The following is an 18195-nucleotide window of genomic DNA, read 5'->3' on the forward strand; positions in this document are numbered from 1 at the left end:
CGATATTTTCAGTATCTCTGCTAATTCACGTGTCGTGTAGCGCGGGTTATTCTCGATCAGTGTCTTGATTTGGTCATCATCAGTAGTAGAGGGTCTGCCCGAGCGTTCTTAGTCTTTAAGGTTAAAATCACCAGCTCTAACCTTAGCGAACCACTTACGTACGGTTCTTTCAGCTAAAGCGCCTTCTCCGTAAACAGAACATATCGAATTTGTTGCTTGTGAGGCATTTTTGCCTTTCCGGTAATAGAAAAGCATCAAGTGTCTAAAATGTTCTTTGTTTTCTTCCATCTTCAAAAGAGTACAAAACTGACACGAATCAATTTATCTGAAACAACTTTTTTCCTAAAGATGCGTTGAAATGTCACCTTTAAGCATATGTATATAAATCGTATGTTTTCAATAACATTGATATATTCAGACATGTTCCAACGCCATCTATTAAAAATCGGCACGAACTTTCCGGATGACCCAATACATAGCAGTGAACGTGCTAACCAACGATACTGACTATCGTAGACCGTCGAAAAGTTTTCATTTCGGTTACGAGGTACTAATGACACAATTATAATTTAAGATCTTCTAACTGCAACTAATTAATTAAAGATAGAAATATTTACAGATTCACATATACTTTACATACATATATCATTCGTACATTATATATAGCTATTTACATATCACACGTTATATACTTGACAAAATCATTAACTTATTTACAGCTAATTAGTTTTTGAGTGAAACATGGCGAGGATATAAAAATCTAGATCAAAAAGGGTCTAAATGCATTAACATCACTTACAATTAACATGCACTAACAATCTCGCTGCGATAATTAAAATTAAATATTTCATCATTTGGCACGCAAAACCATATTGTTTTGCTATTCTCTTCTGATCCTGAAATTATCCCGTAAGTATTTCTTAAAACCTATTAAAGCTTATATATGTGTATACCTATTATGTGTTAAAAATACCTAACAATGAATACATAATATTTATCACACAAAACAATTGTACAAGTCATTAATTGCGATAGACAGAAAACTATATACAATGACGCAACTTCATGGCACGCTGCTTACTCTTGGATATCGGCAAAAGTGCAAAGTCAAAATGCATCCATATTACCGTTTCGTGGGTAAATATTCACTTATGGTCAGCACCCGCAAATGTCAATGACCTTGACATATGTTATAGAGGTAACCTTTCTGAGTAACAGGCAACAAGTTTTAGCCGTCGCTCACTGTTCATTAAAAAGTTATTAACAAAATAAATCTTACAAATTATACGTAATTATTGGACACCATGTACATGGCAAGGATTTTCATTAAATTTATATTGTCAAGGACATACCCTTTGACTACAATTATTGGCGGAACACGCGGTATCGGGCATAAACTACTAATGTGTATGTAAAATAGTACATGTATGAACAAAGGAAAATCATTTAAAGCAGTGAATCATTAATACATTTTTTTATTAAAGCAGAGAATAGTTGTAAATGGGGAACAGTCGTGTTTATCTATGACGTGGTAATCTATTCGACGTTCCAAGTTTTTATTTATCGTAGTTCAAAGATTTTCTCTAAAGGACCTTACTTAAAAACTTAGGTTAGGTTAGGTTAGGTTAGGTTAAAGCAGAGAATACTTTGTACTTATATTAAAACAAACTATTCTGCATATTAACGATTCACTGCTTTAAATGACTTTCCTTCCTTCGTTGATATACATATTCGTCGTTTATGCTTTGAATATTCAAAATAACTACACTTTCGAAACTTCTTTTGTTAATAACTTTTTAATAAACAACGAGCGACGGCTAAAACTTGCGGAAGGTTACTTAGAATGATGACCTCTATAACATATGTCAAGGTCATTGACAGTTGCGGGTGCTGGCCATAAGTGAATATTTACCGTTTCGTGTACTAGAGAATTCGTATATCATATGCCTGAAAATAATCGAGATGCAATCGATCCTTATCCGGCAACGTCGATCACCAGGGTCTCCACATGTTAGAATTGAACGGTACTTCCGCCTGATTCCTTTGGAATATGTTGAAACTTAGAGCGTTTCGTAGTAGCGGGCTCATCTGTCTCGCCGCGGGATCATCGATCGAGATAGACTGCTCGTTCGCGCTCTCGAGCGCGTCGTCGTTATTCATCGAGGAAGTCGAACTAGTGGGTTCCTGGTATCTCGGTCTCTTATCCGAGATCACCAGCAGCCCGTCAACCTCACGCTTCATGGGTGAAACGATGGCCTTTGGTTGAACCGGCGACCAGGAGCGATTGGAGGTCCTGTCTGTGATGACGGACAGGGGTTGCCGCACGCTGTTCATAAATTCCTCCGTGAATTTTCTCGCGTAATTCGCAGCCTGCGACTCTTTCTTGGCTATTTGATCGGCACTGCCGATCGGTTTGGATTCCGGAAATCCTGGTGCCGGCGATTTCCGGTCGCTGCTCGAGCTGATCTGCCGCTTCTGAGTTTCCGGCGAGGAAGTCAAGCTCTTCGACGACGCGGGACTCGGTACCGGAAGGACCGGCTCGTTCAGCTTGCCCTGACTCGAATGCGGCTGATGAGGGTTGGGCGAGGACGTCGCCTGTGGATGCTCCAAATGGTGGCTCTCGTCGTCGCAGCTGGAGCTGGAGCCCGCCGGGCTGCACGGGCTGTTGCGCGACTTGTGAACAGCGGTGAACGCTGAGGACTGACCGATTCTCGTGGATGATTCCGTGCCGGGCGGGAAGAAGGAGAAATTCGTAGGGATGCCGGCGGATTGCGGCACCAGGAGCGCCAGCTCGCCCGTTGGCAGCCGACTGGGAATTAAGTGGACCCCGTTCGGTATTTGTATCCTTGCGCTACCATTGTTGTTCTCATCCCCATTCTGCAAATCGCTCTGGAAGCCGACCTTTACCTCCGGATACAGCCGTTCCGGCATGTAGGGCACGTAATAGCTGCAGAACGGCGCCATTTGCTGGAGATGACTCACGCATTTGTTCAGATGCGATACCAATCGTTGCTTGACGGCGGGATCGACGTTCTCGAGGCTATTGACGAATCGCGATACTTCGGTAGCACATTCGGAAAATCCGGAACGGAATTTCGTCAACACCCCCGGATCGCCGGCGATGGCGACGTTGAGTTGCTGCTGCTGCATCGTTTGTATCCGCTTCACCGTCATCTCGAGAATATCGGCTTTCTCCAACTTGGAGTGTCTAGTCGGCTGTAACAGATCAAAACGCAATCAGAACAATAAATAATTTATTAATCGATACGATTATTCGATACGAGGGAGAATCACGTTATTGGTTTATCAGCCGAGGCTAGCTAAAACGATCTTGAAGTGACCCATCGCCCGAGAAGTCAGGAAGCGGAGGGTACGTCGGTATCGGAGGAACCCTACATTATCCACGACAGTTAGCCGGAAGTGTGGCGAAGAACGGACGAATACGGTAAAGAATCTCGGGCAGCGGTATTCCTGCTTATTCGAAGCACAGTAAATACGATCGCCCATGTGAGGTGTTTGAAGCGGTGGAGGACTATCGATCCCTTATCGAAGAGATCCACGATGGCACGCGACACGCCCAAGTAATCGACTTGATACGCACTGCTACTGTAATAGCAGACTGGCAATTACCAGTGGCTAATGCGGCCCATTTCGCAGTCAGCCTAAGGGCGAGTAGCTCGCATTCTCGCATCGATTTTTCGTAGAGCCGCACACAGCAGATCGTTAACTCGTTCCATCCGAGTCCCGCGTGAGCTGCTCGAGGATGTTTATCTCCCGCAAGCGTGCCATTACGGAACGTGATCTATCAGCGATCCGCCGGTGAAGGAAACTCGTGTGAAGTAATTCGATGTTCTTTCATGATCGTAGCCGGATAACTCGCTCCTCGCGAGTGACTAAATTCGATCGTGGGAATCAAGCCGATTCACGAAAAACATCACGAACGGTCTCTCGGGTATCCTGATGGACGTGACCTTTTCCGAATCGAACCTGCCACGGTGGTGGATTCCCACAGCCCTTTAGCCACCAATAACTCAATGGCAATACGGTTCTCCTTTTTTCGAGGGCCCATTGTATCTTCTCTATTCTTGGGACCTCATCCTACCGGATCATCTCGATATTCGCATCTTTACGGTGAATCTGCGATCTTCTCAGGAACGAGCGTGGGAGTCAGCGCGGCAGGGATCATAACTGGCAATCGTAAAAATACTAGGAGTGTGATTTAGTTTTGAGGGTGTTGCAACAGATGGCTGTAGTGTCAGTTTGTTCCAATAGCTGTTTCCGATAACTGTTCTTTCTTACAGTGTTGACATTATCCATGACATTTAGTAGCATTATAGCAATAGATGCAATAACAGTCGTGTTTATATCATCGTAAAAATGCAACTTCCGAAACAGCATTTTCGACATGCGTTGCTTTTGTTTTTTAATCAAAAGAAAACTGCGGCTGACGGTTATAGAATTCTTGTGGAAACTTATGGTGATTCTGCCCCATCAATTAAGACGTGTGAAGGACAAAGAACGCTCGGGACAACCAAGAAAGCTTGAAAATGCAGATTTGCGAGCATATTGCACGAAAATCCAACACGATCCACTTCAGAACTTGCCAGAGCATTAAATGTTGATCGTACGACAGTTGCCAAACATTTACATGAAATGGGAAAATTCAGAAGGAAGGGAAATGGGTTCGACATCAATTATCGGAAAGTGCCTTTTGAACATTTGCATTTCGTTGATCGCCAGGCAAAAAAGAAGAGTCTTTTGTCTCGGATCGTTACTGGGGATGAAAAGTGGATTTATTTTGATAATCTGAAACGCAGAAAATCATGGGTGGATCCAAGCGAACCATCAACATCCACTCCGAGACGCAATATTCACGGTTCAAAAGTAACGCTCTGTAGTTGGTGGGATAGTGTACTATGAGCTGTTAAATCCGCACGAGACTGTCACGGCTGATGGTTATCGACACCAATTGTACAAGTTGAAGGAAGCATTGGACCAAAAACGACCACCAATTGCGAGTAAACGACGGAAAGTGATTCTTCTTCGTGACAACGCTCGACCTCACGTTGCGTTCTCGGTGAAACAAACACTATTAGAGCTTGAATGGCAAGTCTTACCGCACCCCGCGTATTCTCCATGCGATTATTATTTGTTCCGGTGGATGCAACACGCTTTAGAGGATACACACTTTGATAATTTCGAAGAAGTGCGAAAATTCGTCGACGAATGGATCAACTGAAAAGAAGAGTGATTTTATCGTCATCTCTTGCCAGAAAGATGGGAAAAAGTTATAGAAAACGAAGGAAAATATTTTGATTAAGGTATTCATTCATTATCATATTTAAATACATGCGTTTTTGAGCAAAAAAAACCCTCAAAACTAAATTACACCCCTAATAGTTTTGAGGGTTTTGCAACAGATGGTTGTAGTGTCAGTTTGTTTCCGATAACTGTTCTTTCTTACAGTGTTGACATTATCCATGACATTTAGTAGCATTATAGCAATAACAGTCGTGTTTATATCATCGTAGAAATGCAACTTCCGAAACAGCATTTTCGACATGCGTTGCTTTTGTTTTTTAATCAAAAGAAAACTGCGGCTCACGGTTATAGAATTCTTGTGGAAACTTATGGTGATTCTGCCCCATCAATTAAGACGCGTGAAGGACAAAGAACGCTCGGGACACAATCAAGAAAGCTTGAAAATGCAGATTTGCAAGCATTATTGCACGAAAATCCAACACGATCCACTTCAGAACTTGCCAGAGCATTAAATGTTGATCGTACGACAGTTGCCAAACATTTACATGAAATGGGAAAAATTCAGAAGGAAGGGAAATGGGTTCGACATCAAATATCGGAAAGTGCCATTTGAACATTTGCATTTCGTTGATCGCCAGGCAAAAAAGAAGAGTCTTTTGTCTCGGATCGTTACTGGGGATGAAAAGTGGATCTATTTTGATAATCCGAAACGCAGAAAATCATGGGTGGATCCAGGCGAACCATCAACATCCACTCCGAGACGCAATATTCACGGTTCAAAAGTAACGCTCTGTAGTTGGTGGGATAGTGTACTATGAGCTGTTAAATCCGCATGAGACTGTCACGGCTGATCGTTATCGACACCAATTGTACAAGTTGAAGCAAGCATTGGACGAAAAACGACCGCCAATTGCGAGTAAACGACGGAAAGTGATTCTTCTTCGTGACAACGCTCGACCTCACGTTGCGTTTCAGTGAAACAAACACTATTAGAGCTTGAATGGCAAGTCTTACCGCCCCCGCGTATTCTCCATGCGATTATTATTTGTTCCGGTGGATGCAACACGCTTTAGAGGATACACACTTTGATAATTTCGAAGAAGTGCGAAAATTCGTCGACGAATGGATCAACTGAAAGAAGAGTGATTTTATCGTCATCTCTTGCCAGAAAGATGGGAAAAAGTTATAGAAAACGAAGGAAATATTTTGATGAAGGTATTCATTCATTATCATATTTAAATACATGCGTTTTTGAGCAAAAAAACCCTCAAAACTAAATCACACCCCTAATAGTTTTGAGGGTTTTGCAACAGATGGCTGTAGTGTCAGTTTGTTTCCGATAACTGTTCTTTCTTACAGTGTTGACATTATCCATGACATTTAGTAGCTTATAGCAATAGATGCAATAACAGTCGTGTTTATATCATCGTAAAAATGCAACTTCCGAAACAGCATTTTCGACATGCGTTGCTTTTGTTTTTTAATCAAAAGAAAACTGCGGCTGACGGTTATAGAATTTTTGTGGAAACTTATGGTGATTCTGCCCCATCAATTAAGACGTGTGAAGGACAAAGAACGCTCGGGACAACCAAGAAAGCTTGAAAATGCAGATTTGCAAGCATTATTGCACGAAAATCCAACACGATCCACTTCAGAACTTGCCAGAGCATTAAATGTTGATCGTACAACAGTTACGAAACATTTACATGAAATGGGAAAAATTCAGAAAGAAGGGAAATGGGTTCGACATGAATTATCGGAAAGTGCCATTTCAACATTTGCATTTCGTTGATCGCCAGGCAAAAGGAAGAGTCTTTTGTCTCGGATTGTTACTGGGGATGAAAAGTGGATCTATTTTGATAATCCGAAACGCGGAAAATCATGGGTGGATCCAGGCGAACCATCAACATCCACTCCGAGACGCAATATTCACGGTTCAAAAGTAATGCTCTGTATTTGGTGGGATAGTGTACTATGAGCTGTTAAATCCGCATGAGACTGTCACGGCTGATCGTTATCGACACCAATTGTACAAGTTGAAGCAAGCATTGGACCAAAAACGAGCACCAATTGCGAGTAAACGACGGAAAGTGATTCTTCTTCGTGACAACGCTCGACCTCACGTTGCGGTATCAGTGAAACAAGCACTATTAGAGCTTGAATGGCAAGTCTTACCGCGCCCCGCGTATTCTCCATGCGATTATTATTTGTTCCGGTCGATGCAACACGCTTTAGAGGATACACACTGTCATAATTTCGAAGAAGTGCGAAAATTCGCCGACGAATGGATCAACTCGAAAGAAGAGTCATTTTATCGTGGTGGAATCCATCTCTTGCCAGAAAGATGGGAAAACGTTATAGAAAACGAAGGAAAGTATTTTGATGAAGGTATTCATTCATTATCATATTTAAATACATGCGTTTTTGATCAAAAAAACCCTCAAAACTAAATCACACCCCTAATACGTTTCTCCAAGAAATCCAGTTACGCACTCATCTCGCGAAGAATTGCCCGAGTCGCAACATTCTTCGGGATTTCAATCGCGAGTCGTCAGCGAGTTCCACATCTAGTTTCGCGAAGTGCTGATCCGCTCATGTCGACCAAAAAGCGTCTTCTGCAAACGCAACGAGCGCTCTGCACACGGAAAATTCCTTTTCGCGGTCGAACCGATCGTTAACCGTCAATCTCCCAAACTAACATTAATAAATAAATTCTGTCAAACGATACGTCCCGTTGGACGACGACGAAAGAGTCGGAGACGGGATGGAGGCGCCGGCATCGTCGGCCAGAATTCGATTTCCCGAGTATCGGTTTCATTGCCGGAAAATTCGATATTCCACGGAAAGCGCGATTCACCCGAGCTCTCGAGCTCCGTGGACGCGACAGGTCCATGGCCACCGCCGTCGTCGTCGTCTTGGTTGCGGCGCGACGCGGCGTCGCGACGCCCGGCTTTATGAACGAACGTACCTACCGGGTCGCACGGTCTCGGGGTAAGCGTGGCGAGCGAAGTCCCTCGCACTATGCTAACTTGGTTAGGGCGTTAATGACCTAATCATGTTACATGCTGATTCAATGTTCAAGGATGAATGCTGTCCACTTTACATACCTCGCCCGGTTACCCGGTGAACGGGGAAACTCGGTCAAGTTCAGCGAAGAAGGCGCAGGGCCCCGGCGCGACCCGCTTCCTCGACTTCGCCATACTTTCTGCCAAACGCGCCACTTTTCCCTCTTTTCGTCTTACCTTTTTCGGGACCATTGTATTGCGTAAGATGCAAACGTTGAGCGCTGATTTCGCACACAACTTTGGTGAATCTCGGTTTTATTACTTCTGTTAAAGTGACACTTAAGATCGCATCAGATCTTTGACGCGTGTAGCTTGAAGTAAATAAGAAAAACGGAGGACTCATGTAATGTCTTTAAAGGGTAATTTGACGTAAGATAGGGAGAATAAGGAGATAGAAGTTAGAAAGTAATTTCTCTGATTGGACATTCAACGATATGAACATAATCGCACACGATTAAATTCTGAAAGTTGCGATAATGAGACCCGGAATGAATACCTTGTCCTAAATTAAAATTATATTCCGTTTCAGCGCAATAGAAAAGCTCGCCCTAATTTTTTCTACGTTAGCTTAAAATGAAAATAAATTAAAACGAGATTTTCATAAATGATACGCAATGAAATTAATGTCTCATAAAAGGTGTCGACAAAAAAGTGTATTCCACGATCTTTGTGACGTCGAAATGAATTTTCCCCGTTAATTCACGGTGTGCGATAATGAGCGGCAAAATCGGCCATTAACGCAACGTACGAATCCCTGCGCGGCTATATATTCCAAGCATATTCTATGAAACATTATTATGAATACCCTTCGACACTGTTATTCAACACACAGATTTATAAATACCGATATTATAACTTAATTGGATCTAAATATTCATCACTGATTCATGACTTGAAAGTCGTACCTGCAAACGAAATATATTCGCAGTCTTAGTTTTTTCAGCTCGAAATTATTAATAAATTATTGCATTGAAAAATCCCTAAATACATAAAGAATAGCACGATACGTGCCGCAAATCGCGATGCAATTTGCCAAAATTAATTCGCACGTGATCGCGAAGCGGAAAGTAGCGACGATGAGGCGTCGGCGAAACGGTACGCGGCTGGTTTACCCTTTTGTTGGGGTGAAGTTGCAAGCTGTTCGCCGACAATCCCGACTCCTGAGCAGCACTCGAGGAAGCGGCGCTCGTCGAAAAAGACGCGCTCGTGGACGGCTCGGCGCTGCGCTGCTGGCGAACATCTGCCCCCGCGGCTTTCGTCGGCCGCCGGGGGGTGCCTCGATCCGAGGGTTAATTAGCGGCGATTTTAACGAGGTGAACGCGACGAACGGGACGCGATTTACAGGATTACCAGTAATGCGGATGCCGGTCATTGCAGCCGGCGCGACCTACAGCTGCCAATCCCTTCGGCATCTGCTGTCACATTAGGGCACATTATCGCGAAAAGTGATACGCGCCCGTTTCCCAAAACGCGGCAAACGCCGCGACGCCGATTTGTTTCTCATCGTGATTGGTCGCGACGAATGATTTGGACCCGCATCAAAAGTGACACACCGAAACTCGCTCACGGATACGTCAGTTGCCTCACGAGTCACTTGCTACCATGTAAATGGTAACACTTCCACGCGAACACCCGCGAGCAATACGTACAAAAAAACGCGTACACCCACAGAAAAGATTTCTCGACTTAATGCTATTACTCTTTAATCTATCATAAAATAAGATCGCTATAGCGACAATCATATTTATTATTGAAAAGAAGCATATTTTAATCTTGAATAGAAAATTCGAAAATCTAGATTCAACTAATCTTGGTGCTATCTCATTCATTTTCTCAGAAGGATTTCTTGGGTTAGCCAAAAAGTAATTGCGTTTTTTTCCAATAGATGGACATACTGTCTTGAAATGTAACTAACTTCATTCTAAACCGCAAATTCATTATGTAGGTTAACAACTCACAGTTCAAGCTTGTTTTACAAAAAGAAAGTACACGATTTCGTTAACAATTGTTTGTTTGCCGTCGATTTCAAAATGGAAAATCAAAAAGAACATTTTCCTCATATTTTGTTTTATTACTTCCGAAAAGGGAAAAACGCTGTGCAAGCTCATAAAAAGTTATGTGATGTACATGGCGAAGATGCTTTAAATCTGCGGCAGTGTCAAAATTGGTTTACTAAATTTCGATCTGGAGATCTTAATGTGAAAGATGCACCACGCTCAGGAAGGCCAATCGAAATGATGACAAAATAAAGGCACTGATCGATTCTAATCGGCGTTTAAGGACACGAGAGATTGCTGAGAATCTTAACATATCGAAATCGAGTGTTGAAAACCATTTAAAACGACTTGGATACGTTAGTAAGCTCGATATTTGGGTACCACATGAGCTCAAAGAAATTCATCTCACTGAGCGTATTGACATCTGCGATTCTCTTTTGAAACGTGAGGAAAATGATCCATTTTTGAAACGTATGATAACAGGCGACGAAAAATCGATCGTCTACAACAACGTCAAACGAAAAAGATCGTGGAGCAAGCGTGATGAACCTGCTGAAAGCACTTGAAAAGCAGATATTCACCAAAGAAAGATTACGCTGTCAGTCTGGTGGGACTTGTATTTTGATTTTGCAAGGAATCAACCATTAATTCAGACGTATACTGTCGTCAACTGGATAAATTAAACGATGCCATCAAACGGAAACGTCGAGAATTGGTGAATCGCAAAGGCGTTGTGTTTCACCATGATAACGCTAGACCACGTACAAGTTTGGTCACTCGTGAAAAATTGTTGCAGCTTGGATGGGATGTGTTACCACACCCACCATATTCGCCAGACCTGGCACCATCGGATTACCATTTGTTTCGTTCTTTGCAAAACGCCTAGAATGGTAAAACCTTTACTGCTGATGAGGATATCAAATCGTTGTTGGAATTGTTTTTTGCTGAAAAAGATAAGAACTTTTTTGAGCACGGAATCATGAAGTTGCCTGAAAAATGGCAAAAGATAATCAAACAAAATGGACAATATATTGTTTAATAAAGTTTTTGTTTCCCATGAAAAATTCGCCTTTTATTTATATAAAGAAAAACGCAATTACTTTTTGGCCAACCCAATATATGGCGAAGATGCTTTAAAACTGCGGCAGTGTCAAAATTGGGTTTACTAAATTTCGATCTGGAGATTTTAATGTGAAAGATCACCACGCTCAGGAAGGCCAATCGAAATTGATGATGACAAATAAAGGCACTGATCGATTCAATCGGCGTTTAACGACACGAGAGATTGCTGAGAATCTTAACATATCGAAATCGAGTGTTGAAAACCATTTAAAACGACTTGGATACATTAGTAAGCTCGATATTTCGGTACCACATGAGCTCAAAGAAATTCATCTCACTGAGCGTATTGACATCTGCGATTCTCTTTTGAAACGTGAGGAAAATGATCCATTTTTGAAACGTATGATAACAGGCGACGAAAAATGGATCGTCTACAACAACGTCAAACGAAAAAGATCGTGGAGCAAGCGTGATAAACCTGCTGAAAGCACTTGAAAAGCAGATATTCACCAAAGAAAGATTATGCTGTCAGTCTGGTGGGACTGTGTATTTTGAGCTGCTTGCAAGGAATCAAACCATTAATTCAGACGTATACTGTCGTCAACTGGATAAATTAAACGATGCCATCAAACGGAAACGTCGAGAATTGGTGAATCGCAAAGGCGTTGTGTTTCACCATGATAACGCTAGACCACGTACAAGTCTGGTCACTCGTGAAAAATTGTTGCAGCTTGGATGGGACGTGTTACCACATCTACCATATTCGCCAGACCTGGCACCATCGGATTACCATTTGTTTCGTTCTTTGCAAAACGCCTTGAATGGTAAAACCTTGACTGCTGATGAGGATATCAAATCGTTCTTGGAATTGTTTTTTGCTGAAAAAGATAAGAACTTTTTTGAGCGCGGAATCATGAAGTTGCCTGAAAATGGCAAAAGATAATCAAACAAAATGGACAATATATTGTTTAATAAAGTTTTTGTTTCCCATGAAAAATTCGCCTTTTATTTATATAAAGAAAAACGCAATTACTTTTTGGCCAACCCAATATATGGCGAAGATGCTTTAAAACTGCGGCAGTGTCAAAATTGGTTACTAAATTTCAGTTTGGAGATTTTAATGTGAAAGATACACCACGCTCAGGAAGGTCAATCGAAATTGATGATGGCAAAATAAAGGCACTGATCGGTTCGAATCGGCGTTTAACGACACGAGAGATTGCTGAGAATCTTAACATATCGAAATCGAGTGTTGAAAACCATTTAAAACGACTTGGATACATTAGTAAGCTCGATATTTCGGTACAACATGAGCTCAAAGAAATTCATCTCACTGAGCGTATTGACATCTGCGATTCTCTTTTGAAACGTGAGGAAAATGATCCATTTTTGAAACGTATGATAACAGGCGACGAAAAATCGATCGTCTACAACAACGTCAAACGAAAAAGATCGTGGAGCAAGCGTGATGAACCTGCTCAAAGCACTTGAAAAGCAGATATTCACCAAAGAAAGATTATGCTGTTAGTCTGGTGGGACTTTAAAGGTATTGTGTATTTTGAGCTGCTTGCAAGGAATCAAACCATTAATTCAGACGTATACTGTCGTCAACTGGATAAATTAAACGATGCCATTAAACAGAAACGTCGAGAATTGGTGAATCGCAAAGGCGTTGTGTTTCACCATGATAACGCTAGACCACGTACAAGTTTGGTCACTCGTGAAAAATTGTTGCAGCTTGGATGGGATGTGTTACCATGATGTTACCACATCCACCATATTCGCCAGACCTGGCACCATCGGATTACCATTTGTTTCGTTCTTTGCAAAACGCCTTGAATGGTAAAACCTTGACTGCTGATGAGGATATCAAATCGTTCTTGGAATTGTTTTTTGCTGAAAAAGATAAGAACTTTTTTGAGCGCGGAATCATGAAGTTGCCTGAAAAATGGCAAAAGATAATCAAACAAAATGGACAATATATTGTTTAATAAAGGTTTTGTTTCCCATGAAAAATTCGCCTTTTATTTATATAAAGAAAAACGCAATTACTTTTTGGCCAACCCAATATATGGCGAAGATGCTTTAAAACTGCGGCAGTGTCAAAATTGGGTTACTAAATTTCAATTTGGAGATTTTAATGTGAAAGATACACCACGCTCAGGAAGGTCAATCGAAATTGATGATGGCAAAATAAAGGCACTGATCGATTCCAGTCGGCGTTTAACGACACGAGAGATTGCTGAGAATCTTAACATATCGAAATCGAGTGTTGAAAACCATTTAAAACGACTTGGATACATTAGTAAGCTCGATATTTCGGTACAACATGAGCTCAAAGAAATTCATCTCACTGAGCGTATTGACATCTGCGATTCTCTTTTGAAACGTGAGGAAAATGATCCATTTTTGAAACGTATGATAACAGGCGACGAAAAATCGATCGTCTACAACAACGTCAAACGAAAAAGATCGTGGAGCAAGCGTGATGAACCTGCTCAAAGCACTTGAAAAGCAGATATTCACCAAAGAAAGATTATGCTGTTAGTCTGGTGGGACTTTAAAGGTATTGTGTATTTTGAGCTGCTTGCAAGGAATCAAACCATTAATTCAGACGTATACTGTCGTCAACTGGATAAATTAAACGATGCCATCAAACGGAAACGTCGAGAATTGGTGAATCGCAAAGGCGTTGTGTTTCACCATGATAACGCTAGACCACGTACAAGTTTGGTCACTCGTGAAAAATTGTTGCAGCTTGGATAGGATGTGTTACCACACCCACCATATTCGCCAGACCTGGCACCATCGGATTACCATTCGTTTCGTTCTTTGCAAAACGCCTTGAATGGTAAAACCTTGACTGCTGATGAGGATATCAAATGGTTCTTGGAATTGTTTTTTGCTGAAAAAGATAAGAACTTTTTTGAGCGCGGAATCATGAAGTTGCTTGAAAAATGGGAAAAGATAATCAAACAAAATGGACAATATATTGTTTAATAAAGTTTTTGTTTCCCATGAAAAATTCGTCTTTTATTTATATAAAAAAAAACGCAATTACTTTTTGGCCAACTCAATAGATAAAAATTTGTAGCAAGTTCAAAATATTCTTGATTTAAGAATATTGTGAGATCTAAAAGACATCTTATTCTATTCTTCTAAGAGAATTTGTAGAATCTGCACAAACCGGCCAATATTTATGTGTTGCAATCGAAAATCGGGAAAGTGTTTCTGTTATTTACAATGAATAAGTGCAAAAGATATGGAAATGTCTTATCTCGAATCTTATTTCTCAAGTAAGTATATTGTATATACTTACTTACATTTCCATATCTTTTAATATTTCTTGTAGAGTATTGCACTTATTCATTGTAAATAACAGAAACACTTTCCCGATTTTCGATCGCAACACATAAATATTGGCCGTTTTATCCGAATAAAGGACGCAGGAGCGCCGAGTCGACGAGCGACCGTGAGAAAATGATGCGTCGATATCGACAAAGCCTACTATAAAGTGACGCTAATATCAAATTATTCTGCATACAAGAATATATAAGCATAAATGTGTACATGTTACTCTTGTCTCGAGACAGTAAGACAATCTTATTTAATTTGAGAGAGAAGAATAGAAATTACTGATTTAAATAAAAAATTGTTTTATTTTCATATTTTTTATACTTGTAATACGATTAAATTAGTCAAGAATATTTTTCGTCTTGTTATCAGAAATCCTTACTGAGGGTGTACGTTTGAATACACATCGATAAGCTGTGCAATTGTTACTCGCGACTCGTGTTGCTTTAAATTAATTGCGAAGCAAGAAGAAAGTAAGATGTTCTGGCGTGTAACAACATAATTTCAAATTCCGAGTAATATATGCAATTTATAAATAACTATATAGCATTCCGTGGATTACCTTAGATCGAGATTGAAATCTCTGTTTCCTCAGCGAAGTAGCTAAATGGTGATTCTCACCAATATTTCCTCGCGAGGGTACTCTCATCAGAGTCGAAGTCTGGCGAAGAGTCTGGCGCCAGAGCGTTTTACCGCATACGCGGTAGCTAAGAATTACGTACCGCAGTGCCGTTAATATACGCGTGCAAGCTGAACGCGTGGAACAAATTAATTTTTCCCCCGAGTGCAGCTCGTGAGGCCGACGATACTGCAGATCGCTCCGAACGGAAATAGAGCACTCCTGTTTCAAGGAGAACGCGGGAACCGCGTGCGCCGAAGGCCGTCGCTCGAATACTTTTAATACCCGGGAGAGAACGCGCGAGGGGGTTAACGACATTAATTTTTCCCTCCACCCCCGGACCCGTCCTCGTTTTATTCCGCTACCTCTTTTTCTCCCGTCGCGCGAAGCGGCCCGACGCCGGCGGATTTTCATTTGCATGAGAATCCCGCGGTAGTCTCACTTCGTTTCCGGAAACCCTGACCTTGAAGGGTTGCGACGGAACGTTAGATACCGTCGTCTGCGAATCGGTGCCACAGTGCGAAATTCATTCTCGCGTTGTAATAAAGCCGCAAAAATCCTAACTAGCGCCGTAATTGTCGCGGTCGACCTGTTGAGCTCTGGCATTCATCAAATGCCAAAGTTTTCGCACGGAAGCAAAAATATGCATTAATTCATTGCAAACAATGTTGCATGTTTTAATTAAAGATAATGGTAACTAGTGCGTTGATTAATAATTTCACTGGAATATCGAGCAAACATCAGATGTTCATAGAGATGTCGACTGTCTTATTGAGGAACAAGGGGCGAAAACGTGCAGCCTCTCTCGAAAAATGCCAGCCTCGCCTTTCCGTCGTGCCTCCTATTACAATAAATGAGGAAACGGCAACCGAACACGAGTGATAGGAGTGCAGAACCAATAGAGAAAATGCTTCCCTTAGAAGAACGGTGACAAGGCCCGATGTCTAGGCCCTCAGAATGGCAGCTTCATTACGGTACTCAACTAAATCAAAAACAGTAAAAGCAAAAGCTAGAACAGTAAGCAAAACCTGCAAAAGTAATTGGACATTGGCCCAAAACAAAGTCCACTAGCCTTACAGAATTACTATCTTCGCAGGGAGCGTAAGGAATTGATTGAATGATTGATCACCAACTGTCTTATTAGCTAGTTTTCTTAGTATCAAAAATCCAAAATTTAACAAGTTAGCGAAGTATTATTTACCGCGTTTTAAACTAACGGGAAGCATAACATTGAAATGCTTTTGATTAAAATTCAGAGTAACTTGCATGAGCAGAAGATAACTATTATTTCTGCACTTCTTCTGAAACGACACGAGATTTCCGTTTCGCATATAACAAGTTGCAGTTGATGTTCCAGAGGCTAATTGAAACATACATTGTGAGAGGGAATCGAATGCAAGCCCTTTCACTCGATGCCGATTCCGAGTCTTCCGACTCGTCAGGCGCGAGACTCGTCACCCGCTCAAGCTTCGACGTTTCGAGCCCTTCCCCATTAGCACACCCTCCGTGTTAAGCTCCTTTAAGCCCCCACTAGCACATAATAATAGTCCATAGAACAGGTACCACCATATGTCCGGCCAAGCCGACCCATTGTCAACACTCCGGGCGGGTCGCGTTGGCAGCGTGAACGCGTGCTCGAGGTTCAACAAGCGGAAAATACACCTATCTCGAGATGATACGATGTCCATTTTTCTCTTGGCGACAGTCTAAAGGCACACGGCATCTTAGAGAGTACAGAGGTGTATCGCATTTGCGGAATATTTAAGGCCTATTCCGCTTTTTTAGAAAACAGTTTATGCATGAGAAAGCATCAAAAACTCATCCTTTTTGCTATAAAATGTTAATGATTCTTAAAACTGTATTATACGTTATACCTTACATTATATATTCTTCAGTGGTAATTTATTCAATCATTCGTTAGACTTTTGTCGTAAAAATATTCAAACTATTCCGAAAATCTAATGGATGTGCAGAAATCATTTTTAAGATACACAAAGGATTACTGCATCGCTGTTGCGTTGCGAAAAGCTCGAGAATTTCAAAATGAAGAACGGAACAACTCTGTAAACGAAGAGGAAACGATAGGGACGTCAAAGCTCTAATCTCCTACTTAAAAATATAAGTGCACCCTCAGAAAGGATTTCTGATAACAAGACGAAAAATATTCTTGACTAATTTAATCGTATTACAAGTATAAAAAATATGAAAATAAAACAATTTTTTATTTAAATCAGTAATTTCGATTCTTCTCTCTCGAATTAAATAAGATTGTCTTACTGTCTCGAGACAAGAGTAACATATACAAATTTATGCTTATATATTTTTGTATGCAAAATAATTTGATATTAGCGCCACTTTATAGTAGACTTTGTCGATGTCGACGCATCATTTTCTCACGGTCGCTCGTCGACTCGGCGCTCCTGCGTCCTTTATTCGGATAAAACGGCCAATATTTATGTGTTGCGATCGAAAATCGGGAAAGTGTTTCTGTTATTTACAATGAATAAGTGCAATACTCTACAAGAAATATTAAAAGATATGGAAATGTAAGTAAGTATATACAATATACTTACTTGAGAAATAAGATTCAAGATAAGACATTTCCATATCTTTTGCACTTATTCATTGTAAATAACAGAAACACTTTCCCGATTTTCGATTGCGACACATAAATATTGGCCGGTTTCTGCAGATTCTACAAATTCTCTTAGAAGAATAGAATAAGATGTCTTTTAGATCTCACAATATTCTTAAATCAAGAATATTTTGAACTTGCTAGAAATTTGTATCTAAATCCTTCTGAGAAAATGAATGAGATAGCACCAAGATTATTTGA

At 41.0% G+C, this 18195-nt stretch overlaps 1 protein-coding gene across 1 annotated transcript in view; it reads right to left on the reverse strand.

The window, feature by feature from the left end:
* Nucleotides 1-1793: 1793 nt before the first annotated feature.
* LOC105285730 (protein deadpan) overlaps nucleotides 1794-18195 on the reverse strand; it is a 105084-nt gene continuing 88682 nt past the window's right edge. The window contains exon 4 of the mRNA XM_020033732.2: nucleotides 1794-3216. Within this exon, the coding sequence (XP_019889291.1) occupies nucleotides 1993-3216 (1224 nt within the window). The 3' untranslated portion in view covers nucleotides 1794-1992. The remainder of the gene's footprint in view (nucleotides 3217-18195) is intronic.

This window comes from Ooceraea biroi, chromosome 13 (assembly GCF_003672135.1).
Source record: "Ooceraea biroi isolate clonal line C1 chromosome 13, Obir_v5.4, whole genome shotgun sequence".
Lineage (NCBI taxonomy): Eukaryota > Metazoa > Arthropoda > Insecta > Hymenoptera > Formicidae > Ooceraea > Ooceraea biroi.